Source organism: Labrus mixtus, chromosome 10, assembly GCF_963584025.1.
Source record: "Labrus mixtus chromosome 10, fLabMix1.1, whole genome shotgun sequence".
NCBI classification, from domain to species: Eukaryota; Metazoa; Chordata; class Actinopteri; order Labriformes; family Labridae; genus Labrus; species Labrus mixtus.
In genome coordinates, this window is record NC_083621.1 from 6022992 (window position 1) to 6049791 (window position 26800).

Here is a 26800-nt window from a genome sequence, read left to right on the forward strand (position 1 = left end):
GTATCTTGAGGTTTTATTTAATTTTTATAAATAGACACTGAAATACTAAAGTTTTGATATAAAGCAAAAATGGTGAAATAAAAAAGCAGAAACAGCTCATCGTTGAATAAATAAACACCTGACCTAATAGATGGTTCAGATGCTGGAATGTTTTGATCAGAAGTTTGAACTCGACAGCGAGTCGTCAAAGATGAACTCCTCTCCACTTTCGAACATCGAGGAAACTGGAAGCAGGGGGCGGACCCTGGGACGGGCCACGGTAGGAATGACATCAGTACCTAATGAGAACGCAGTTCCGCCTTCTGACCGACTCCTCCCACTGCCTGAAGTCTCCTCCCCCTCCTTCACCTCCCGATCAGATCTGAGGAAACAAGCCCATCTGGAGCCTGGACCAGAACCTGAACTGGGAGGAGTTAACCTCCGCTTACTGGGAGGACTGGACTGGTTCGGACTGGTCTGGTTCTGACTGGGTTGGGTTGCTTTGTAGGTTCTAGTCATGCTGGGTGGATCCTGCTGCAAAAAGAGGATGTCAGGTGGTTAACTGGTTTGTAAAAAAAATGGGGGTAGCAACCAGCAGCGGTGAGGGAGATTTAAAGGCACAGTCTAACTTTTAACTCCGCCCCCTAAAGGTGGAGTCATCTGTCTGGTCCATTTACCATTTTAACGGTTAGCCTTGCTTAGCATAAAACTAGTATCAGTATACTGCACTAAGTTTCTGTCAGCTGAAATGAATCCATTTGTTGTAAATGTTGGTGATATCATCATGTTACCTGTTCAGTTGTGCTAGTGTGAGTCCATCCTCCTCTTTTCCTCTTCCTGTCAGAACAAATGACAGAATAAATCATTCATTAATCTTTGTAGCTGTGATGCTGAACTAAAACCAGCAGCTGCGTTTATCAGCAAATCAGGAGGCCTATGGTGAGCCAAGCCCACCTGGCCAGTAAAGGCACACAGTTTGTACAGCCATAGAAAGCAGTTTGCCCTACAGAGAGACACAGGGGTGTTAATGTGAGCGAGTGCAGATTATTACTATATTTTTTTTTTTACTATTGTTAATATTAAAATATGTATTGTTGATATAAACATGAGAACTTAAAACATCATGTCCGAGTTTCTGACTCCACAGCTTAGTTACACTGCTCACTTGTAAACTCCTGAACATTTCTAGAGAATTTGGGGGGTGGTGGTGGTGGTGGTGGTGGTGGTGGTGTAATGCAGCAGTTTAATAGAGAACAAACCATATGATCTATTTTTGTAGGCCAACCCAGAAGTAGCATCGCCTGTGACCGAACTCACACTCATGGTATGATCATATCGTGGTCTAAACCAATAAGAGACAGAGCTCGGGCGGGTCTTTGCCTCTGATTGGCTGTGGTCCTGTTCACTGCTCTAAGTTGTGTGTGTTTAAAAATTACGAGCGACCCGAGCGCCACAGTAACCTAACTGAAACGGAAAAAGAAAATTAAAGGCAACGCAATGAAAAATGTGGGTGCACCTAAATTTTGTGCTGGTGCACCTAAAAAAAGTTACGCGCACTAGTGCAACCAATGCAAAAAGTTAGTCTGGAGCCCTGAACCCCCCTCACACTTGCTCGAAGTGAATGCTCCTGGTTATTTCCTATGTTCTCACATCAACTCACTCAGAATTCCTGCAGAAGAAATACTAGAGGGCTGGCAGGAGGAATTACAGATAAAATGAAAAAATGGGGCTGTTTGCTTTGACACATGCAATATCAGGACTTTTTCAGGAGTTTTGGGCAAGTGTGAAAGCAATTTTAGTTTCTCTCCTACTGTGTGATATAACTCCTCTGTGTGATGATCTGTCAGGTCAGAACTCTCACATGTCATTTTATTCAATCTTAGAATTTTGTCTTTGATCAGAAATAAAAAAATTCCTCTAAAACCTTTTTATTGAAACAAGTATCATGAATGTTGGTTTAAATTGTTAGTACCTTTAGACCTGTGAAGGAGTCTCTACAGGTCTGTCTACAGGTGTGCTTTATCAAACATTCCTTACTGACAGGTAAGTGGGCGTGGCCTCTAACTACATAAGTACTCTCGTCATACCCGTCAGTCATACGGTTGGCATGGAGCTGCTTCCTGTCCAACAAAAACTTCTCCTCATCCTCCTCCTCAGGCTCCGCCTCCTCAGGTGCATCCAGGTATTTGATCCAGCGGCTCACCTGAGCCTGACTCCCCTGAGCCTGACTCCCCTGAGCCTGACTCACCTGTAGAGATGGAGTGAAACAGAGCTCAGAGCATTGACAATCTGTGATTCAAATATTGATTTAATGAATGGTGTTTAATTGTGTCACAGGTAAACTCACTCGTCACTGATCTGTTTCCATCTGCTTATTTGTAACGTTCACACATCACAATTTAACGGATGTCAAACGTAATTTGAATTCAGAGAAGTAAAGTGAAATCTGATCTCAGGTGATCGAGTGTTCACATTTTAAGACACTTGTACTCAGAGCTGTCCACCTGTGATCTGATCACCTGTGAGTGGTGTGAATAACAGGTCTGGAGAATTCCCTTTTGTTCTTTTCTAACACTAACCAGAGGAGCAGCTCAGTAGGGCGACTCTGACCGTGTTACTATAGTGACGCTCATTTTGCATTATTATTTTGTTCAGTAGGGAGAGCGTCACTGCTTGATTATTTTGTCGTCTCTGATGATGCTGACAATGCGGTGTCCAAGGGTGAAAATAGTTTGTTTATTTCTGGTTTTTCAGCCGGGATGCAAATTTTTTCTTTCGTGTTTTTTTTTTGTACTGGGCTTAATATCAAACCTCTTCTTGACTTTTTTTTTTTTTTACGTGTCTACACTCCTGCACTTTAACATATATATCTTTGATTGCACAGCCATGAATTTGCACAGCTCTGGAGAACCCCCTATATCGTTATTACATATTTCATCACTGTTTTTGAAAACTTACATCTCTTACCTCCAGCAAGTATCTTTACATTCATTTGACGAGCCTGAATAAATGTTGTATTTCATTTTTTTTTGTATAAATCTCTTCTTATTCTTATGTTTTTTATATTCTAAGTGCTTATTTATGTATCTATTCTTATATTGTTTTATTTGCTTTGATAACCTGCTGCTGTAACACCACAATTTCCCAGTTTGGGATCAATTAAGTAATTCTATACTATTCTATTTTAAAGTGTTTTCTTTCCTGACCGACAGAATATACAGCATTTGTCCCATTTGTTTTTACTGTTTTTTATTCAACCTCGTCCTACTCCCTTTTCAGTTGCTATGAAGCTCCTTTTCTCTGCTCTCGTCTACTGAACAAAATAATAATGCAAAGTCAGACTCACTACATTATTGAAAACAATTAGGCAACTTGTCTGCTTTGAACTACATGGACGTTGAGATTGAGTAATGCTTGCTGTGACACTCCTAATGCTTTCTATGGCTAGATTCTGTGTGTAAGCATGGTCAGATCTTTGCTTATGTTTACAAACATTTCTAAGCCAATAAATTCCACTCTTTGCGTGGGAACACTCGTCTTACCCACGATCATTAAACAAACATCTGTGTGTACGCACTGTTGATAAATGAGGACCCTGCAGAAAGGCTGGTGTGTGTATGTGTGTGTGTGTGTCATTGTTGTTTATGAATCAGGGCTTTATGAGTTAAGTTATGAAAAGTGTTTGCGAGCAAGTGTGTTATCATTATTATTCCAGATATCTGTCAGTGTTAATATTTCTGGTGTGTGGTCACCTGCTGCTCTTCCTCAGGCTCCTCCTCCTCCTCCTCCTCCTCCTCAGCCTGCTCCCTGTTAACAGACATCAGATATCAGTAAACAGGATGATCGACAGGTGAGCACACATGATGACTGGTGAGGGGTGAAGGAGTGAATTGTTGGGTCAGGATGGTTACCATAGCGACCGGGTGTTGTGTTCCTGCTCCTCTATCACAGCTCCTCTCATGGCGTTCAGTTTCTGAACATGGCGTCTGCAGTCGGCCCCGGAGCCCCGCCCAAACTCCTGCCAACCAATCAGCACGCAGTCAGCTGACACAGGTAATAACAGACAACTCTACCTTCAGCTCTGCTGGACTAATGAAATCAGTGTCCTAATCAATCAACTTATCAACTCATTGGATCACTTATTGATTAATTATGTTCTTGTGCTGCATTCAGGTACTCTTCGGATGGTGGCAATTTCCAAGTTGGGAAGTTGTTCCTCTGAATTCAGTGTTTTCACTTGCTCTCAATTAGGAAAGTCTGAATGTTGTAACAACAAACAACATGGATTCTACGAAGATGATGTGTAGAAACGCACTCCTACAAGTTTTGTCTGCGCAAAAAGTTGATGTGCAAAATATAAATTACTAAAAAGTAACTCTTATTGACAAATATGACATCAAGTCAGCAAGTCGGGCACCAGCTTGAGCAGGCAATCATGTGCATTTCCCAACTCATAAACTTATATTCATGTTGTGTAGGACATGAATACAACATGGGGGCAAAATATGTTTGTGTTAATGTTAACATACATTACAGTTTTATGAATTCACGTATTGCACATCAACTTTTTGCTCAAATATAACTTGTTACAGTTACATTCCACAGATCTTCTTCTTCGTTGCATGTTTTTGTTGTTTGTTGCTGTTGTTACAATCCCGACATTCCAAATTCCCAACTCGGAAACTAGGAAAGCCGAGCAGCACATGAACGCATCATACGTTGTTATCACAGACACAGGATGATGATGATGTCGTCATTATGTTTTATTCTTACTTTGAGCAGCGTCTGTTTCTTTCCACACAGTTTACAGCTCCACTTGTTCACCTTCTTCACCTGTCAGACACACACACACACACGAGCATAAGTCTTAGAGTCCTTCATTTGTTGTATCACAGGTGTATCGCTTGCTTTGGTTACCTGTTGAACCTGGAAGCTCTGACAGGAGAAACACCTGACGACGTGAAACTCCTGACCCATGACGAACAGTTCCAAATTCTGTCTGTGTGCTTCTGATTCTCTCAGGATGAGATTTCCCGGGTCTGTGGTTTGAGCTTCTTCTTCTTCTGTGGAGATTTATGGCGGTGGGCGTCCTTAAATGTTGCATTACCGCCACCTACTGGACAATATGAGTTCCCGCTATACCCCCACAGGTTGAATTTATGTTGACATCTGAGAAAACCTGAGTTAGGAGAAGGGTCTTGTATGGTTATTGAAATGTTTTATATCTAGTTATATTTCCCTCAATTCAGGAATGACACCACAATTGAAGATTTTAACATGGAATTAGAAATGATGCCCAATTTCACCAAAAGTGTTCAAATAATGTAGGCCTACACAAATTTTAGCTCACGTTTAAAAATCATCAGAATCTTTGATTATCAATACCGAATTAGTCAATTTGCTGGCAGTACAATACTATTAGAAGATAAATCATTTATTGGAAAAGCTCTGAATCTGTAACATTGTCTATAACGTCTGATTTAATCCTGTATGCCCAAAATGAAGTCTTGATATTTGTATTTCTTCTCTCCTTGTTCTTCCAGTGCTTATCATCTTACTGGAGGACAACTGCACCCATTCTGTTTAGTAACCATAAGACATGACAGAGTTTACAGCTGAACATTGACATCTTGAATGTTTAATCACTAAAGATGAAAGCAGAGAAAATAAACAAGTATTTTCTTTTATTAAACAGAACACAGATCGATAACTGAGCATTTAAATGGATGTTAGAGCAGACAAATAAATACAAAAATGACAAAAGACAGAAAAAAAAGGGAATAAAAACAGACACCTGACTTCATTGTTAAAACACTAGTGATGTCATCAGAAAGGCAGGAAACAAGGCTTCAGTGAAGTCAAAAATAAAAGTCTGCAGGTATGGATTCATCTGAGTGAAACAGATACAAGTTTCTTAAGGTTATAATACTTTAGGATTAATATACAGTTCATGAATGTGAACAGAAAGAAACACGTTTAAAAATTGAACATTTTATTTTGTTATTTAAGGGTTTAGGTTTAGGCAAGCTCCTCCTCGCCGTCCTCCTCAAACTCTCCCTCCTCCTCGGCATTAGGGTAGGAGGGAGTTTAAACATGGAACATTTTATTTTGTTATTTAAAGGGTTTAGGTTTAGGCAAGCTCCTCCTCGCCGTCCTCCTCAAACTCTCCCTCCTCCTCGGCGGTGGCGTCCTGGTACTGCTGGTACTCGGACACCAGGTCGTTCATGTTGCTCTCAGCCTCGGTGAACTCCATCTCATCCATACCCTCGCCGGTGTACCAATGGAGGAAAGCTTTGCGCCTGAACATAGCTGTGAACTGCTCAGAGATGCGCTTGAACAGCTCCTGGATGGCTGTGGTGTTGCCGATGAATGTGGCAGCCATCTTGAGGCCACGGGGAGGAATGTCACAGACAGCGGTCTTCACGTTGTTGGGGATCCATTCAACGAAGTAGCTGCTGTTTTTGTTCTGCACGTTCAGCATCTGTTCATCCACCTCCTTCATGGACATGCGGCCACGGAAGATAGCAGCCACTGTCAGGTAGCGGCCGTGACGTGGGTCGCAGGCAGCCATCATGTTCTTTGCGTCGAACATCTGCTGGGTGAGCTCTGGTACAGTGAGGGACCTGTACTGCTGGCTGCCTCGGCTTGTGAGGGGAGCGAAGCCTGGCATGAAGAAGTGCAGACGAGGGAATGGCACCATGTTTACAGCCAGCTTCCTCAGGTCAGCATTGAGCTGTCCGGGGAACCTGAGGCAGGTGGTAACGCCGCTCATGGTGGCAGAGACGAGGTGGTTGAGGTCACCATATGAGGGGGTTGTAAGTTTAAGGGTGCGGAAACAGATGTCATACAGAGCCTCGTTGTCAATACAGAAGGTTTCGTCTGTGTTTTCTACAAGCTGGTGGACTGACAGTGTGGCGTTGTAGGGCTCAACGACTGTGTCTGATACTTTGGGTGAGGGCACCACACTGTAGGTCTTCATAATACGGTCGGGGTACTCTTCACGGATTTTGCTGATGAGCAGTGTGCCCATCCCAGAGCCAGTACCACCACCAAGAGAGTGTGTGAGCTGGAAGCCCTGCAGGCAGTCACAGCCCTCTGCCTCCTTCCTCACTACATCCAGGACAGAGTCCACCAGCTCTGCACCCTCCGTGTAGTGACCTTTGGCCCAGTTGTTGCCAGCACCACTCTGGCCTAGAAGAGGAAAAGAAAGGGAATTAAGCTCAACAGTACTTAAATGCAAAATGAGAAGTAGCCAAGAATGTAAGGACAAATCAACAATTACCGAAAACAAAGTTGTCTGGCCTGAAGATCTGGCCGAAGGGTCCGGATCTCACAGAGTCTATGGTTCCTGACTCCAGATCCACCAGCACAGCACGGGGAACATATTTACCACCTTCAAGAAGCATATAATAATAACAACTTTATTTATATAGCACCTTTTAAAAACACAGGTTTACAAAGTGCTTTGAAAAACAGTAAAAACAAGAACAAAGCAAACTAATCCAAACACAGAAGAACATAAACAACAGCAAGAACAAACAAATGCAAAATACTAAAAATAATTAAATACAATTCAACAGAAAAGAACCCATAGTGCACGATACCCAACAAACATATATAACCCGACCATCACAAGAACCATCCTAAGAACCCAACAACACGAGCTGACACCAAGAGGACCAAAGATTTAAAAAGATGTAAGAAACTAAAAGAGCTAAAAGCAAATAAAAAGATAACAGCAATAAGAAGGTAAGAGCAGTAAAAGAAATAGAAACAAGTGGTTAAAGCAGGGGTGTCCAAAGTGCGGCCCGAGGGCCATTTGCGGCCCTTGAGGGGATTTTTTGCGGCCCGTGACTTCAAATGAAGAATCAGAAGATTTTGGCCCGAGGCCTCGATTAAGATTGGCACATTATCTTATTTTTCTTTTTCATGTTAACAAGGGCTGAACAATATTCCTAAAAGAGAGAATGTTCAGTAACATGTATGTTTTTTTTTTTTTTTTTTTTTTTTTTTTTTTAAATCTACAGCTTTTACTATTTTCCACATTTTTTTGTAAACTATGAAAAAACTCATGCACAGTTTTTGCAAACAAGCGGACTGTTGTTTATGGAGGACTAAAAGTGCCAAAATGAAATATATAATTAAATCATTAAATGTGTCATCAATTATTTAATATTGGAAATAAATCAACAAATATACATAATTATTTAATTAATTAAATGCATGTGTTATTAAATAATTATTTAAATGTGTCATTAATTATTTAAAATTGGTAATATATAAATAAATAATTTATGAAATACATAAATGTTTAAATAATTATTTAAAATGTTCATTCGTTCTCTGTAAAAACACATCTATTTATTTAATTATTTCATGTTTCCTGCTCCAGCAGTGCATCATGAAATAATTGTATCTGTCATCCTGTCCCATCAAACTCAGTGGGCGGGATTAACGCTGATCGAGTCACAAACCATTGCTTTGGTATGCAGGGTTGCCAGACTAGGCGGTTTCCCGCCAAACAAACAAACAAACAAACATGACAGCAATCACATGTATGATCTAATATATGCATGTATGCTGTAATATTGGCACCAGTAGTTGCATTTTAGATGTGTCGGCTATTAGGGGCCATGTGGTAGGTAGTATCAGCGTGTCACTACCTGGAGCTTGCGTGCCAAAGTCTGGTACTATAGAAGGTGGCAATGCTGTTTGTGCTGTGATAGCCATGATGTAAAGAAGGAGAGATGTAAAGTGTTGCCTGTGGGTATGTTATCCTTTGATTAGGGCACAAGTACCTTGAGTTTATTCCAAATACTGAAGAAATGAATTCCCCCTTAAGATTTTGGTCAGATGTTGTAATTTACTTAAGATATTAATTAATTAATTAAGGATGCACCGATCCTGACTAAGACTGCTAGATCAGGTATCAGTAAGAATTTGCCGATCTATGAGACCCATCCAAAAGGCTGATCTATTCACTTCAGTTTTATGCTATTCTGTGTTAAAGACAAATGTGCTACATTACTGTCATCAGTGCACTGGTATTCTGTGCACTTTAGTAGGTGGAGCAAACATAAAATGGAGGAAGCTAAAAACAATTTCTTCAAGAAACAATGGCCTTTGACTGTAGAAGCAGTATGGTCAGTTGGTGTAACTGGTTTGCGTCAATTGGTGTAACCAGTATTTCTTGTAAAAAATATAATAAAATACAAGACAATTAAAGTTGAATAAAAGTGGTCCTCTATTGCAGTGAAATAACATGTTTTTTTAAACAATTTTTACATAATTTGCCAAAAATTAATTTTGGTGTTTTCAGCTTTGTGCCCCGGTCAGTATTGAAAAGGGCATAATTTATAAATTTAGGGATAATCCTAATAAAATCTATTTTCTTGTGCCATTTTAAAATGAAGTAATTACAAACATGAGTACGCTTACATATACTCTAGATGTATAAAATACTCAATATTCTTAACATTAACATAACTTGACATTTTTAGGTCCATTTCGTCTTACCTTTTGAAAAGAAAAAAAAGGTTTAAATGAATAAATAAAAAAACACAAAACCAACATGAATACAAATCTCACATTTTAATGAACCTGATGCATGCTTTCAAATGTTTTTAAAAGATTTTTGAATTGGTCATCTGAACAACCCTTATTTGTTACTGACCCATATGCCTATTAAAACATCTAATTCAACCTTACCTGTGGCTTCATTGTAGTAGACATTGATCCTGTCAAGCTGCAGGTCACTGTCACCGTGGTATGTGCCAGTTGGGTCAATGCCATGCTCATCACTGATCACCTCCCAAAACTGAAATATAATAACATTTATGAAGGCTGATAAAACATAAACAAGTGACAGGGGAATGAGTAGGCAGTAATGTTCAAGTGGATGCAGGTCATTATGTATCGGTTTCTTTCATTTTTAAAGCTGACGTAGCAGTTCTATAGAGGTCGATTAGATAATTGTTCAACTACAACTTCCCGCCGTTCAGCAGTCTCATCGCCTATTGGCTGGTTATGAATTCGAAAATTCCTAGCTACGTCATTAACCGCCAACAAGAGCCGGTGACCGTTACCAAGCCAACGGATGGTCACTTCTGCGGACATTTTTCAATCATAAACACGCAGACCTTTGTTCAATTTACAGAACATTACAGGCGAAGACGGGCGAAAACACTCACTAACTATATTTCGCATTGCGGGAACGATTACATCCACCGAATTAGATGAAAATAATGATTTTAAACCACTCAACGGCCAATCCTATCCGCGGTGGTTAACTGATATCTAACGGTTGAGTTCTTCAAACAACCGGCGTACAAATTATTAACACAATTTATCGGATTTGTAAATTACGTAAAACCTGTACTAACCTTGGCACCAATCTGGTTTCCGCACTGACCGGCCTGGAGATGCACAATTTCCCTCATTTCGTTTTTGTTTTAGCAGACTGACTCCTTCGATTAATGAATTAACGTATCTGGATTTACAGTCTATGGTCTGTATGCGCGTACCAACGGCGCAACTATCTGTTTTATACTACAACTAAGCCCCGCCCTCTACCCCTCAGCTCGAACGTTGGTTGGCTCATTTCTTTACGCCAGATATACACAAACAGAATTAGACCAATGAAATCGTCCCTATCTTCTCCTCTATTGGTCCAGTGTGTCTGTCAATCACATTCGTGTGAAACGTATGACTACCGTCTAATCTGTCGACGTTGGCCATGACGTTGGCCTACGTCCCTCATTATGGCGGAATAGAAATGCGACACCAACAACAGATTTAATTCATTTCACAGCCGCATGCAAGCGTGTAAAAAAGAAAATGAAACTCATCGATCAGCTAATATTAAAGGGGTCATATTATGCTTTTTCTGGTTTTATATGCCCTTTAGTGTGTTTCCAAGTGTCATGTGAATGTTTAGGCACATCTATGTGCAAAAAGTCAAAGTCCGCGGAAACGCGACTTTTCCTACGTCCTCCTGTTAGCTGTAGCATTAGCTGCATGTAACACTCGGTTCTAGCCCCCCTCGATAAATAAATGTAGAAATGAATAAATGTAGAAATGAATGAATGTAGAAATAAATAAATGTAGAAATGAATGAATGTGGAAATAAATAAATGTGGAAATGAATAAATGTAGAAATGAATGAATGTGGAAATAAATGTAGAAATGAATGAATGTAGAAATGAATGAATGTGGAAATAAATAAATGTAGAAATAAATACATGTAGAAATAAATAAATGTAGAAATAAATTTAAGACATTTAATTATTTATGTCCCATTTATTTACCAGTTTTTATTTATTTACGCATTTAATTATTTATTCATTCTTTTATTTATTTTTATTTACATTCAATGGAACAAAATTCACACGTAGACTAGCACGAAAACCCGGATCAACAACCCCATCTGAATCTCCCATCAAACATCTGGTCATTAAAGGCATCCACACTGACATCACAGAAGATCAAATCAAACAGGAACTGGACCAACAAGGCATCAACATCTCCAAAATCCACAGGATAATCAGCAAAACCACTCAACAGCCAACCACCTTTATCAAGATCCTCCTTACCAACCCAAACCAATCTGCTGGCCTTCTCCACGAAGGCTTCTTTATGGACCTGTTTCAGTACAGAGTGGAGAAGGCCCGGCCCCCACCCACCATCCGACAGTGCTTCAAATGCCTACAGTTTAACCACATATCCTCCAACTGCAATAACCCTGTCATATGTCTCAGATGTGGAGAAAATCACCATCACAAAACCTGCACCAGAGACAAAAGCCAAATGTGCCAACTGCTCAGTACCACACTCTGCTGCATCCAAGACCTGCCCCATCTACCTTTCACACATGAACCCATCCACCAGAAGGCCCCCACCTGCCCGACTCTCTGTCAGGAAACCATCCACCACCACCTCCCCCAGCACACACCATACTTACAGTCCTGACAGCACTCGCCTCACCCACCTCCGCGATGACCTCAGCAAACTGTCAATGGATGACAATAAAATAGAATCAATACTACAAAGCATCAGAAAACACACCCACTTCATTATGTAGGACCTCTCCACCCCCACCTCATCCCCCATCCAGGAATAATAAATATCTGTCTACCCTTTCTCCTTTTCATAATGACCCACACCACCTTCCTTCACATAAACATCCGAGGAATCAGAGGAAATAAAGAAGAACTCATCAATCTACTCAATAACAGAAACATCTCAGTCGCCTCCATAAATGAAACACTTCTGTCCAGTAAATCACGCATCAGCATCCCAGGTTACAACATCATCCAAAAAGAACACCAAACAGCACATGGAGGAGGAGGAGTCGCCATCTTAATCAAAAATCACATCGAATACAGTCAAACAGATTTTGGACTCTCATCACAGGAACTCAATGAAAATTAATATGTTGCATTAAAAGTTAAAGTCCATTCACATCATCCCATCACAGTCACCAACATCTATTGTCCCCATGGAATAAAACCCTCAGCTCCTCTGCTCAAAGCCACCTCCAACCCCAGCCACTCTCTGATAATGGGTGACCTCAATGCCAAACACACAGACTTTCACTGCAGGAAAACAAACACAAGCGGAACCACACTCAGACAGATTCTACAGGACACAAATCTATCAATAATCAACACAAATGAACCCACCTACATATCCCCTCAGACCGGCAAAACAGACATTCTGGACCTCATCATATGCACCCCCAACCTGGCGACAAGACTCCACAGTTTCACCACCACAAACCATCTCTCAAGTGACCACCTACCAGTTCTCACCACCTACTCCTTCAACCTTCAATCAATAACAAAGACAAAATACAACTACAGAGCAGCAAACTGGGATACCTATAGATCATTCATAGAAGAAAAACTCAAGCTCATCACCTCAATTCCCACTCCCCAGAACCTGGATCAACATGCAACACTCCTCAGCCACCTACTCACCCAAGCCAAAGAAGAAACCATACCCACAAAATCCGCCAAAACCCCAACACAGTCATTACCACCACATCTCCTCCATCTCATCAGACACAGAAGAAGGCTGCGCAGAGAATTCATCCGGTCCAGATCACCCCTCACCAAAACAGAAATACAAAGCACAAAGCACCATAAAAACACAACTGGCCCTCCGCCGACAGAAAACTTGGAACAAATTTTACAGACAACTAAACGGAGACACAAACCCCCGGACATTTTGGCAAAAAATCAAGAGCATAAACGGAAATACAGAAAACAACCACAACACACCACCTCTCAAATCTGCAGGCACTATCATCAACGACAATAAAGAAAAGGCCACACTCTTCTGAAACCACCTGGAAAACATACACTCATGCCCACATAACCCAAACTTTGACAGCACCTGGAAAAACCTTGTTGACAGCGAAATATTAAAATATGACACAAAACAAACCAACACAGACAATCCCACTGTTGAGCACCATCCCCTCACAAACCCAGTCACAACCCAAGAATTACAACAGCACCTGAAGAAAATTAAAAACAAAGCACCCGGAGAAGACAAAATTGACACCATACTAATTAAACAAGCCCCAGTTACCTACCTTCAGTAACTTGGACAGCTCTTCACCACCTGCCCCACCACTGGACACTTTCCTTCACCCTGGAAAACAGCAATTGTTACAATGATCCATAAACCTGGCAAAGACCCTCACAACCCCACAAGCTACCGCCCCATCAGCCTCCTCAGCCACATCGGAAAACTCTTTGAAAGAATACTCACCTCCCGTCTCACCAACCATATCGAATCACTAGGACTCATCGCAATACACCAAGCCGGCTTCAGGAAAGGCAGAACCACCACAGACAACATCCTCAGACTCTCAGAAGACGTATACAGACATTTCAATAAAAAACAAATTACCATCGCAATATTCTTTGACATTGAAAAAGCTTTTGACAAACTATGGCATAATGGACTCATCTACAGATTAATAGACAATAACCTCAGACTACCAAAACCCACCCAATCCATCATCTCAAGCTTCCTCAACAATCGACATACCAAAGTTAAAGTTTCCACCTCCATCTCCACCCCCTTCACCCCCAAAGCAGGAGTTCCCCAAGGTTCTGTTCTCAGTCCCCTCCTTTTTCTCATATACATCTCCGACATCTACTACCCTCCAGTCACCATAGCCAAAGTTTCACAGTTTGCAGATGATCTTTGTTACTGGTGCACATCTAAATCAACTTGCCGCTTCAAAACTTCAACAATGCATCACAGAAATAGAAGAATGGTCAAACCTCTGGAGAATCACCCTCAACCCCATCAAAACACAATGTGTCATCTTCACCAAAAAACCAAAACCTGCAGGTCCATCACATCAACCTCACATTACACAACCAGAAAATCAACATCAGTAAGGACGCAACATTTCTTGGCATAACATTTCAAAGCAACATGAGCTGGACCAAACACATCAAAAACCTGGAACAAAAAGCCAACAACAGACTGAACCATCTCAAAGCCCTCTGCGGAAAGCATGGCGCATCACCCTTCACAGTTATATTTTCCACAGAAAATATATAGAATTATTGTTTTCTCCAAGAAAACTGTTTTGTTTTTTAACTTGTGAACATCTTATTTTGAAAAACGGAAGTTACTGCAGACTCGCAGAATTATTCTCACACTAACTTCCCCGACCTCCGAAGCTATTCCCTGTACAGTATTCTGTTTATTCCCGTTTCATACACGTGTATCTCATAGTCAGTTTTATGATAAGACCTAGACATTTAGCACTTGACGTCATCGCTCTCTCTGTCTGTTACTCCTGGTCGCTCTGGAGTCCGGAGCATTTACCATAAAGATCAGAATACGTGGGCACTTCAAATTTAGGGGCGGCTCACTTCACCATGTAAACTCGAGGAGCGGCTGGTTTGACCGCTTCTCTGTTAAGAAGTGAAGTGACAACAGTTTCCTGAAAACTAGGTTCACGCATCTTAGAACAACTATGAAAATGAAAAGCAATAACGTAAAGCAGTAGCCTATGCAACGCTTTACCGTAAAAAAAATAGTAGCCTAATTATTGGAGAATATTCAATTTGAAAAGGACCAGAAGTTGCCAATTAATGTGTAGTATTTCAATAATACATTTTACAAGTTAAATGCCCCGCTAGAAGTCATACAGCCAATTCATTATTGATACCTATCATCAGGCAGTTTCAGAAAATGAGTTGAGGAGTGATGACGTCAAAACGTAGCCGGCTGTTTGACGTGATCGTTAGCGCTTAATCAGACACAGGTGTAATAAAAGAGCACCTTTACCAGCTCCCAGTCGTTGCTGTTCATTTGTTGCTATTTGATGGTTTCTGTTTTTCCAGGCATGCAAATACAAAATGATATAATTGTTGGTTGAACAGAATCAAAATAGGCTTTTCTTTTTGCAACGTAGTCATGCAGTATGTTCTGCTGCTCCAGGTGTGCCTCTTGATTCTTGGTAAGTAAGTTCTTTTGACATCTTTGTTAGTTTTTTTTTACGAGTTTAAATTAGATAAAGGTCATTATTTGCACGAACCTTACTGGTGTGTCAGCACCACAGCCAGTCTCAAATCTGGAACACATTTGGATTATCTTGAGGTTATTCCTTTTTCACCTGCAGCACTCAAGTCTCAATAGTTCTGCTTTCTACTTTAAGAAGTTCTGTTTGTCTACTTTTGAGTGATGAATGGGGTGTGGTGGCTGTGTGTCAGACCCTAGAACAACATGAGATACTTATCTGTGTACTGTTGAAGAGAATTATGGGGTTAAGAAATCACGTTTTCTTTTATTCACATTAGGGTGTCTTTAGAAGGTATTTCTGAAGGACGAGATCTGACAAAAGTATAAATAAATACTGGAATGAATAAATAATTAAATGCGTAAATAAATGGGACATAAATAATTAAATGTCTTAAATTTATATCTACATTTATTTATTTCTTTATTTTTACATTTACTCATTTCTACGTTTATTTATTTCTACATTTGTGTCCGTATGCTAATGAGGTAGGAGGGACTAAGGTCAGTCTCATTCAGGATTGGTCAACTGAGCGATCCAGTCAGATCTATTCCTAGCGAGACTTCCTGTTGACATTAAGCAGACTAGCATGGCTTCAACCGGGAGACCGCTGGCAGACCTGCTGACTATGGAAGCGATTAGTGATCAAAATTCAAATGATTAATTTACAGAATATAGGTGCATTATTTGACCTATATTTAAAATTAATATTCAGTCATCCAGTTTGCATTATAATTTTTTTGACATTAGTCCCTCCTACCTCATTAGCATACGGACACAAATGTAGAAATAAATTAAAGACATTTATTTATTTATACTTTTGTCAGATCTCGTCCTCCATAGGGTATTGTTGTATTTTAAAAATAAGCAGTTCATACTACATCAATCATCAATGCTTTAGCCATGAGTTTATAAAAATAAATGACTTGCCTCTCCAGACACACCAGCCATGTTAGGCCTACATGTTTGGTTTATCAAATAAAATAGATGGTCTCTTTCATATTAACTTTTGCTATGCTGTCAAAAATAAATAGGCTACATATGGTGCAACCACAGAGTTGATCTACATGAGAAAAAAATGCATTAGTCAGTAACCTCTTGAGAAAAATTGTCTGAAAGCTGCACTTACATTTCAAAGAGCTGTTGTTGAGTTGTTTCTGTACACTGCTGCTAAGGGTGCACAGTTAACACAGGTGAACTCAGACTGGAACCAGGAACTATGTTCTTCATTGGCTGCTGAGCTTGTTGAAATATGACACCACCAATCATACCTGTTACACAAGAGGACTTCTTGAGCACACTGGGGCATTATCCCAGTACTTGCAGTAGAAAGATGTAATCACAACAGTGCAGGTGTGTTGTTTTTCATGTTGGCAGAGAAGTTGATATGTATTTTGTAAATCAAGCTAGTCACACCCAATGTGTTTTTCTGCAGTTATCATGTGGGAGCCTGTGAACAGTTCAAATCACACCAACCAGACACAGTGCCATGTGGATTCTTGTGGCCCTGATGAATCCTGCACTCTTGAAAATGGAGTCATACGCTGCATATCTCACCCGCAGCAGACATGCATGTACAGCGGTCATCACATAGTGACCTTTGACCAGCATGACTATGATTTGCATGGCACCTGTCAGTACCAGGTACTTGGCATGTGTGGAAACAAGCAGGGCCTACATGCCATTCAGGTTCATGTGCAGACAGATGGACACCTGGAGTCAGCACTTAATGTTCTGGTCAATGTGAGCGGCGTACTTGTAGCGCTAAACAGCAAAAACATGGAGCGCTTAGAGGTAAGTGCGTATGAATGTTTCAAGAGTGCATTTTTACCCTGTTATGAATAGATAAATGCTGTAATAATTGAACCACACTTCACAAAGTTTACTATGGAAAATGTGTTTCAAATGTAATGTTGGCACCCCCTACAGGTTGATGGTGTCATAAAGAACATGCCCTATCACTTGGGCCCTACTGCACTGGCTTTGTCTCTGGGGATGCACACTTACATCTACACAGACGTGGGCTTTGAAGTCAGCCTCAGCACAGACGGCGTCGTTACCATTCGACTGTCCAGTAGATATGCTAATGCTGTGTGTGGCCTGTGTGGTAACTTCAACTCTGATCCTGCTGATGATCTCACAGCAAGTGGTGCAGAAGAGCATCACAGTCATGAGCATTTTGGAAAAGCTTGGAGGAGTGGGCAGAATCCCTGGTGTGTGGACGACTGTCTAGGAGGAAGTTGTCCAACATGTTCAACTGAGCGTCTGGCCCACTTCTCTGACCCAGAGGCTTGCGGGAAGATTCTGGACGTTAACGGACCATTTAGACATTGTCATGGCCAAGTGAACCCCTCCATCTTTTACAAGCGCTGCGTCAGTGACCTGTGTGTTCACGGAGGTGTCCGGCCTGCACTGTGTCACTCCTTGGCAGTGTATACTTCTGTCTGCCTCTCCCACAGAGCTACAGTTCATGCCTGGAGGAGTCCTGGATTCTGCGGTGAGTGTTAATGTGCTCCCAGCCACTGTTGTGCTAGTGAATTAAATTAATATGCTCTACAATTGTAACTGTGCTGTTTGGAGTTCAGCGTCATTGCACACCAAATGAAATACGGAGTTTGCAGATGCTATTTCATGTTTTGATTGTTGATATCGATCATGTTACATGAGTTTATTTGCATACAAATCAGATTAATGTCTGTAGGTGCTTGATGTAAAGTTTACCTACTGCAAGCTAAGATATTGACGTATAAATTCTACAGTATGCTTTGACTCATTGGTATTGAGGCCACAACCTTTCAGGTGCTATTGGACCACTAGATGGTACTAATGCATCTAACTGGTCAACCTTAACCTTTACAGTATTGTCCTGTCTTCCTTTCCTAAATAACTGATGTTTCTCTACAGACTCTCCCTGTCTCTCCAGCAGCAGTTACAACATGAGTTCTGCCTCTGTTCACCTCTGCCTCGGCTGGCAGAATAACACGCTAGAGATGCCTTGGAACTCAGGGGAGAATTGCCTCTGTGAAGCAGGTTTAGTTCACAGTGGCAGCCAGTGCATCTCCGCAGAAAACTGTGGCTGCTTTCACCAGGGAGAATACCTGCAGGCAGGACAGGAGGTGTCAACATGCGAAAAAATCTGTCGATGCAATGCTGGGGGACACACGACTTGTCGTAATACTTTTTGTGGGAACGATGAGGAGTGTAAGCTTCTTGGGGGCGTTCGAGGTTGCTACCTCAAACCCAAACTGGCACGCTGCTCTGTTGATGGGTCCCAATACACCACGTTTGATGGACGGGCATTTGAATTTCATGGTTCATGTAACTACACCCTGGTGCAGACGTGTGCTCTCAAGAACCTGGATGTGGAGCCTGTTTTCATAGCTGCAAAGCAAAACCATAGCAAGGGAAGGCAAATCTCCTTGCAAGTCAATAAAATGTATTTTGAGATATCGGCAGCTTTTCCTGGAAATATTCTGGTAATTTCTGTAATGATTTCACAACGTTCAACATGATTCATTGTTTAGTCATTTTTCACAGTATACACAAACTGTACTGTCTATTGTGTTTAAAAATGATTTATTTCATCTAGGTAAATGGAGTCTATGAGAACCTGCCGTTCTCCCAAAGCAATTTCAGCGTGCACCAAAAAAATGGATGGATAACAGTGAAGACACCACAGTCAGTTGAACTGATTTCAGACCTTAAAAACCACATTCTGGTCAAGATCCCAGACATTTACCACCAGACAACCTGTGGCCTTTGTGGAAACTATAATGACAATCCCTCAGATGACCTCCAGCTGCCCGATGGCTCTGTGACCTCTGAACCTGAGGTGTTTGGGCCCTCTTGGAAGCTACTTGATAATGAGACAGCCTGCAGCGACGTATGTGACGGCACCTGTCAGCGCTGTCAGTCACCTATGCCAGAGTACACCTCTGACCTGTACTGCGGTCTTCTGACTCATCCCAAGGGACCCTTCTCTTCTTGTCAACACTTAGTGGGCCCACAGAAATTCTACTCGCTCTGCATGAAAAATCTCTGCATTTCACAGGGGCAACACTGGGCCCTGTGTGATGCACTGTGGGACTATGAGGCAGCCTGCAAAGAGGCTGGAGTGACGGTTGACCTCTGGACAAACACAACAAGCTGTGGTGAGTCTCTAACCGCTCAGTTAAATGTTTTAAACGATGAAGTGCTTTAAATTATTAGTAAGACAGATTTGTGTATTTTTATTTTGCAGCTCATCAATGTCCTCAATTCAGCCACTACAGCCAGTGTGCCAATGTCTGCTCCTCACTGTGTCCTGAGATAAGCCAGGGAGTTCAGTGCCCTGGAGACTGTGAGAAAGGTTGCCAGTGTAATATTGGACACCTTTATGATGGCAATGCCTGTGTACCAGCAGAGCAGTGTGGATGCATACAGGACGGGAGGAGGTTTAAGGTAAGGTCATGATCAAACACTGTTCTGTGTCCAGGCCAGTTAGAAAATGTTCATTTAGGAAGTTTTGCACTTTCACTTACGACTTTTTTTCTGATGGCGAGCTTGAAGTTTTACCTCTTCAGTAGCAATCCAATATTTGTAATTAGCTTCTTCATGTCATTGTCATTGTTTCTAATTCCAGGCTGCTGAGAGCAAACTGCTACATAACTGTGCTGTTAACTGCACCTGTGGGCCTCCTCTAGTATGTGAGCAGTACTCATGTCCTCCACTGCACAAATGTGTTGTTTCAAATGGAGTCATGGGTTGCCACAAAGATGGTGAGTGTTTAAATATATAAAAATGAATTATTTGATGTGTTGCTCATACTAAAAGTGAATGTATTTTCCTTTTACAGAACAAGCATTCAGTGATAGCTACCACGGTGACGTGACAGTTGGTAAGTAGTTGTGTTGAAGGATTAAAAAAAAAAAATATATGATTATTATAAGATCTCTAAATTACAATGTCATTTCAGATATGCGCTGTCCACCAAACAGTCACTACAAGACCTGTGGCACAGCCTGTCCTCCATCCTGCGAGTATAATGCCACCGCCTGTACAACGGCCTGTGTTGTGGGCTGCTTCTGCGACCCTGGATTTATCAGGAGTCCGACTGGCTGCGTGCGTCCACATCAGTGTGGCTGTACTGAGTCCACAGGCAAATACCACAGCCTCAACTCAACTTACTGGACCCCAGACAACTGTGGTCAGCTCTGCACCTGTGGACCAGCTACTGGAGAGGTCCACTGCCAAGCGGCCCACTGCCCGAGAGGAATGGTCTGCAAGGAGCTACATCGCAAGAAAATGTGTCAGCCTGAGAAACCCATGAACTGTACAATGGTTACAGGGATGCATTTTACAAGCTTTGATGGACATCATTTTGATTACAGAGACAGTTGTTCATACTCTTTGGTTCAAACCAAGTCTAATGTAACAGAACTTACACCGTTCACCATCACTATCTCTGATGCAATTTGTCACAAAAGGCTTTTTAATAGCCTCAACTTAAATCTCTCTATCTATGATTTGGAGGTTGTGGTGGGAAAGCATGACCCAGGAAAGATTTTTGTGAGTACTGTTTAATCTCTTAACTTCAGTCTTTCAAATCAACAACTATAAAAGCATTTTAATGTGTTCTGTTCTTTTCATTGGCAGGTTGATGGACATCATGAGCCCCTGCCATACTCCCACCCCACAGGCCACGTTAATGCCTACCGCACACCTTCATCCCTTGTCATTAACACCGATGTGGGCCTACAGGTGGTCGTCTACAACTCCGGCACGCTTATGGTTATTCTCTCCAGGAGCTATGCCTCATCCGTCTCTGGTCTTTGTGCGAATGCAAACTCTGACCCTGAAGATGACCTGATGATGCCTGATGAAGAGCAAGCCCAAAATGTTCTGGAGTTTGTCCACAGCTGGAGGTCTCGGGGAGCCGAGGCCTGCAGGGACGACTGTTTCTCCAGACTGAAGCATTGTCCGGCTGAGACGCAGAAGCTGTTTGAAGGCAGCGATTTCTGTGGGGTGTTGTTGAATGAGCTCGGGCCCTTTGCAGACTGTTCCTCAGTTTTAAGTCCCGAGCATTACTTTCACAGTTGTGTAGTAGATGTCTGCTCTTACAGCATACACTACTCTGCACTCTGCAGCTCCATTGCATCGTACGCAGCTGCCTGCCAAGCAGCTCGTCTACCAGTGAGGCATTGGAGAAGTGACACTTTCTGTCGTGAGTATATGGTTTAATCTGTGTCTTCATCTGTGACATTGTATTTAACTTCAACTGCTCACAGCTGATTAGTGTCCAGCCTCAAGACATTTGATGTGTGATACTTAAAATGTCTGTCCGTGTTCAGGACTGTTCCACTGTGAAATTGGCAATTACTTGAGAGCGCACTTGTTTACTGAGGCTTTAATGAACATTTTTATACTAGGAGTAATCATGCAAACTTTGTGTAAGGGGAAAATCCCAACAAATGGACCATAGTCCATAATTTTAACAAGGATGGGAAGGCACCCTGCTAGTTTATTTGGAAGGGGCAATTGAACCAAGTACAGGGCGTAAAATAATAGCTGCAGTGTCACTGGTTAGATTTTAAACCCTTTCCCTAGATGGGTGCTCACTGTCTCCTTCATGTAGCCTGCCACGCAGAAAAAGAAAAAGCACCTACCTGAAACATGGCAACACACCGTAAATGAAAAGAGGCTTAGAAGAGAAGTACTGTGCAGTTGTTCAAATGTATTTTTTAGAATAAATGTATCAAATTAACAAACATTGCAACCTCCTCAAATGGCCACAGCTACAAAAATTAATCGGGTTGCCCAAGTTTTTTTTTTTTTTTTCATTATTTTAAAAATGTCGAGTATTATTTTAACCATGAAGGTCAATATGTTGAATGGGTTTTGGATGAAAGTATTCCTCTTGAAGCTTGAGTATGAATTGAATGCTTAATATTTTAGATCCTCAAAAACAAGTCTTGTTATTCAATGAAATTGTCGGCTTATTTACTTGCTCTCCCTCTAGGTATGTCATGCCCCAAAAACAGCCACTATGAGCTGTGTGGACCTCGATGCCCTGTTGTGTGCCAAGGACTGTCCTCTCCAGCACACTGCAGCGGAGGTTGTGAGGAAGGATGCCAGTGTGACCACGGCTACGTCTTGAGCGATGGTCAGTGTGTGCTGGTTTCTGACTGCGGATGCATGCATGAGGGACACTATCACCCCGCTGGCCCCTTCTTGGAAAACTGCGAAAAGTGTAACTGTGAAAGAGGACTGCTCACCTGCGTCGCCATCGCGGACTGTTCAGCAGAGAAGGGCCCTGCCTTGCAGTACGGTGTGTGCCAAGTGTTTGCTGGTTTTGGCTACGTTACATTCGATGGTGGTGTTCTGCCTCACCATGGAGCTTGCACATATCTATTGTCGGCTGTCTCCTCTAAGGCTACTCCAGACTACACTCTTCTAATAAGCTTCAAAAATGAAAGCAGTGGAAACTTCACAATCAGCAGACTAGTATTTGATATGCTTTCTCTTGAGGTGTCTATTGACCCTGAAACTCTATGGAAGATACAGGTAAGTGCTGCATGTTGTACACATTCAAGTGTTGGAGAAAAGTTTGATCAGATCTTTTCAGCTTTAACTTTTACTGTTTAGGTTAATAAAGAAGAGCGCAGCGTCCCTTTTGACAATGGTGAACTTCAAACATACAAAGATGGCAACAGACTGATTATCAAAACACGATCCGGGTTGGAATTGTCCTTGTCCTCCACACAATACCTCAGGTTAACTGTACCCCAGGTATATAATGGCACAGCTTCAGGCCTCTGTGGGAACTTCAATGGGGACGAGTCTGATGACATGGAACTGAGAAATGGTAGTCTCACCAGCAGCTTTGCGGAGCTCCTGCACAGTTGGGCAGAGTCGGCTCCTGAAGAACACTGTGCCGACACCTGTGGGAGCGAGTGTAACGAGTGCAGCCTGTCCCCACACGACAGCGGTGTCTGCGACGCCCTTTTGAGCATTAGTGTTGAATTCAGCCAACACCGGAGCAGCAGTGTGGAGTGGGAGATTTACACGCAAATGTGCCTAAGGGCAGTTTGTGCTGGGGCAGGAGACAGGGCCCTATGTCTTGCACTGGAAGCACTTTTTTCAGCCTGTGAAGCTAAAGGAATACCAGTAGGACCATGGAGAGAGCATACTCCGTGTAGTAAGTGAATCATTTTTATCACAGGTTTAATCAGGACTATGAGATGCAATCTGAAGTATTTATATTTTCTGCCCACAGCTCTTCAGTGTCCTGACCGCAGTAGCCCAAGTGTCTGTGTTGAGGCCGGTTCCAGTTCATGCCCTGCTTTGCTCCAGCCTGGTTCTCCAGCGACCAGCTGTTCAGAAGGCTGCCAGTGCCATCACCATAATGTGTTTGATGGGGGAGAGTGTGTGCCTTACAGTCAGTGCGGGTGTCTTCTTGGTGATAAATATATCAAGGTAAATATTAAACCTTACCACTGACAAAGAAACAGTTCCCTTGAGGACAAACCTGACATTTATTATCTACAGTGAGGGTGATCTTCTAGATCCTTTAATTAAAATATGTTACATACCTTTTTGAAGTTATTGCAGGATCTCAAAAAAGTACACTTTATCATTTAATATTACTTTTGCATTCATGTTATAGATTGCATTTACTTCTGAAGTTTCTTTAACTTTAAAAATATTTGAGTGCATCTAATGCAGGGATGGGCAACTTTGGTCACAGCAATGGCCACATTAATTTAATTCTGACTGCCAGAGGGCCAAATTGTAGAATTCAATTATGTCTCAAATTAAACTCGAACTATACCAGTGATCAAATATTATTATGGACATATTTCTGGTTTTCATGATTTCATGGCAGATTTTGTCATGTTTTCTTGTTTCTAATTAATTGATATTTAAAAATTGACCTGAGGGCCACATTGAGGGTTGATGGGGGCTGCATGTGGCCCCCGGGCCGCTAGTTGCCCACCCCTGATCTATTGTGTTCGGTTGTGCTTTGAATTCATTTGCTAATTGATCATACACTTAAGTGACACTATGCTCATAAATCAGAAGTCCAGGGTTAAGATTTTGAGTTTCTTATTTCAAACAGTTGCTCCAAGCATCAAGTCATAGTTTGTGAAGATGGTTAAAATAAGTTTTAGTAGACGGGAAAGGATTTAAGGTTTTTTATTGAATATGCTGTTAGGTGGTTTATTTTCTTACAAACTATAATTTTGTACAGTGTTTGTGGAAATCTAAAATTGTGAAATAACTGAAGCTGTCAGATTAATGTAATGGAGTAAAATACTTACCCTCACCAATGAAGTGAGGTACAAAAAGAGGAGAGACTCAAGCAGCACTTAATGTCTGTCAAAGCTCACACATGCTTTTCAAAGCAACTTTCTAATCTTCTCTCTCTCCACCCCTCAGACTGATGAGCTCCTCTACACAGAGGACTGCACCCAGAGATGTTGGTGTCACCCTCTCAGTGGGGTGCTTTGTGAGGATGCAGGCTGTGACTCAGAGCAGCAATGTACTCTGAGGAATGGCTCTTGGAGCTGTCGGGATAGACCTGAAGTTTGTGAGCTCAGGAACAGCCTCCAGGTGTCCACCCTCAGTAGTCAGCAGCTAATCCTGGAGCCCAGCGTAGCTTACAGTCTGATGTCTCTGTGCGATGAAGCCAGTGCGCAGTGGTTCAGCGTGATGTCCTACTGTGGACCTTGTAATGGCAGCTCCAGACCAGTCAGTGTGTTTCAAATCCTCCTGCACGGATCGTCGATCACCATTCAGGATGGTACAGTAAAGGTATAACTCAGTTAAAGGTTTTGACGGTAACAAACTAAAAGTCATTTTGAAACCTTGTATGTTTGTGTGAATTTACTATCCTGCTGTCGTGCCCCACAGGTGAATGGACAGTTGGTGTCCCTCCCTCACATTTTGCCATTCAGGGTCTCCCTGAAATCAGGAATGAGCCAGGACAAGTCAGAGGTCACTGTGATTCTGAGCAGAGATGCTGGGATGGAGAAAGAGCTGGACGTAGAGATTGGTGTTACCATGGTGACAATAAAGACTCCTCTCTGGTACTCGGAAAAACTGTGTGGTCTATGTGGAAACCTGAACGACCTCCACGCTCTCAGGTCGGTCAGGTCATGGGCCCTCTCTGACTTTCCAGGCTGGTGAGTAATGTTCTCCGCAACAACAGAACTGTGTCTGTCTGTGAAACATCTTATAATGAGTGTTTTCTCTCCTCACAGTGGCTTCACCGGATGATAGCTGTCTGTTTTGATTTTCTATTAATATGTATTGTTTTAAATACAAAACAGTTGAAACAACTCTGTCGTGGCTTCATTGAAACTCTGGATATCTTGACTTTCTTGTACATTTATACATTACACTAGAAGCTCTTATCAGTGAGCCCATATACCTTTTGTAATCAGGTCTTCTCCAGCCACTGTTGTTTAGGTTTAAACTAATAAAATCATGAGGGCAAATGTTATCTTAATCCACCATGTGTACAGGAGTAGTATTGCTATGCCCAGAGGGTTCTGACCAGATGAACCCCAATTAAACATTTGAGGGTTATTAAAGCTTTGTTTAATTAAAATCTAATGTCAACTTTTCAGGGCTGGTTTATATTTACTTTGTATAATTTTTGATGCAACCTCTGCTAGATTCATGGGTGTCACCCAAAACCAGCCGTTTCTTTTGCAGCCCTAATACAACGATTGAAAAGATTAGGTTGTAAGGGATCGTTCGGTTTCTAACATTTTGCAAGAATGGACGTTGGACACATCATTTGTTTACAAGCATAAAGGATGAAAGATAAACCTGGGTGGATCATGTTTGTTTAGCAGGGCTTGTATATGACAAACACAGAAGAGCATTTTGCCAGCAAAGATCAAAAGTAGGGAAATAAATTGATATACTTTCAAATGTTTCAATGCTGGTAGTTTTATTTTTTATTGAACACTTTTTAATGACAGTCATCAGAGGTGAATCATTTCTACTGTACATAATCTGAAAAAATTAACTGCCCTTGAAGATGATACAGAGTATTCTGCATCTTAAGACCTCCCCATCTCGACCACTATCATTAAATTAATCTGAAGTGTCTGTCTCTTTGGTATCTTTGAAGATATGTTGAGACTTCGCTCACCACATTTCTGCTTTACCTGAGAGGTATTGCATAAAGTGTTAAGCCTTCAATGAGTCTCGCTCATTTCAGTGAGAATCACCGTGGCTTGTAGGAGTCTCAGCTCGGTTACCATGGTGACTTAGTCATCA

At 41.7% G+C, this 26800-nt stretch overlaps 3 protein-coding genes across 5 annotated transcripts; 1 reads left to right on the top strand and 2 right to left on the bottom strand.

The window, feature by feature from the left end:
- Nucleotides 1–21: 21 nt before the first annotated feature.
- On the bottom strand, nt 22–5053 carry mrnip (MRN complex interacting protein). Of its 3 annotated transcripts, none has more exons than XM_061047706.1 (7): nt 4897–5053; nt 4753–4812; nt 3891–3997; nt 3732–3786; nt 2067–2212; nt 771–816; nt 22–513 (listed from the first exon to the last, which is right to left on the bottom strand). In XM_061047706.1, the coding sequence occupies exons 1-7, from the start codon at nt 4954–4956 to the stop codon at nt 157–159; spliced, it is 831 nt and encodes a 276-aa protein (XP_060903689.1). In that variant the 5' UTR covers nt 4957–5053; the 3' UTR covers nt 22–156. The 3 variants fall into 3 exon arrangements, with proteins under 3 accessions (XP_060903689.1, XP_060903688.1, XP_060903687.1); XM_061047705.1 differs by having other exon boundaries at nt 22–510; nt 2067–2227; XM_061047704.1 differs by having other exon boundaries at nt 2067–2227.
- Nucleotides 5054–5392: 339 nt separating this feature from the next.
- LOC132981700 (tubulin beta-1 chain-like) lies at nt 5393–10490 on the bottom strand. The gene is made up of 4 exons (XM_061047702.1): nt 10362–10490; nt 9688–9796; nt 7262–7372; nt 5393–7170 (listed from the first exon to the last, which is right to left on the bottom strand). Exons 1-4 carry the CDS (start codon nt 10416–10418, stop codon nt 6110–6112), a joined length of 1338 nt encoding a protein of 445 aa, XP_060903685.1. The 5' UTR covers nt 10419–10490; the 3' UTR covers nt 5393–6109.
- A 9983-nt stretch (nt 10491–20473) lies between these two features.
- LOC132981704 (IgGFc-binding protein-like) lies at nt 20474–26001 on the top strand. Its single transcript, XM_061047709.1, has 8 exons — nt 20474–21076; nt 21164–21731; nt 22527–23071; nt 23153–23705; nt 23784–23983; nt 24947–25321; nt 25421–25692; nt 25771–26001. The coding sequence occupies exons 1-8, from the start codon at nt 20486–20488 to the stop codon at nt 25784–25786; spliced, it is 3120 nt and encodes a 1039-aa protein (XP_060903692.1). The 5' UTR covers nt 20474–20485; the 3' UTR covers nt 25787–26001.
- Nucleotides 26002–26800: the final 799 nt, after the last annotated feature.

Excerpts from the sequence above, each read along its gene's own strand:
- mrnip (XM_061047704.1), bottom strand. The coding sequence starts at position 4,956 with ATGGGTCAGGAGTTTCACGTCGTCAGGTGTTTCTCCTGTCAGAGCTTC. Across the intron at positions 4,813-4,896 it reads AGAGCTTCCAGGTTCAACAG|GTGAAGAAGGTGAACAAGTG; the intron begins GTAACCAAAGCA and ends TGTGTCTGACAG. Across the intron at positions 2,228-3,731 it reads AGCCTGAGGAAGAGCAGCAG|GTGAGTCAGGCTCAGGGGAG; the intron begins GTGACCACACAC and ends CCATCTCTACAG.
- LOC132981700 (XM_061047702.1), bottom strand. The coding sequence starts at position 10,418 with ATGAGGGAAATTGTGCATCTCCAGGCCGGTCAGTGCGGAAACCAGATT. Across the intron at positions 9,797-10,361 it reads GAAACCAGATTGGTGCCAAG|TTTTGGGAGGTGATCAGTGA; the intron begins GTTAGTACAGGT and ends ATTATATTTCAG. Across the intron at positions 7,373-9,687 it reads CTACTACAATGAAGCCACAG|GTGGTAAATATGTTCCCCGT; the intron begins GTAAGGTTGAAT and ends TGCTTCTTGAAG.
- LOC132981704 (XM_061047709.1), top strand. The coding sequence starts at position 20,486 with ATGCGCTGTCCACCAAACAGTCACTACAAGACCTGTGGCACAGCCTGT. Across the intron at positions 23,984-24,946 it reads TTGGTGATAAATATATCAAG|ACTGATGAGCTCCTCTACAC; the intron begins GTAAATATTAAA and ends TCCACCCCTCAG. Across the intron at positions 25,322-25,420 it reads TTCAGGATGGTACAGTAAAG|GTGAATGGACAGTTGGTGTC; the intron begins GTATAACTCAGT and ends CGTGCCCCACAG.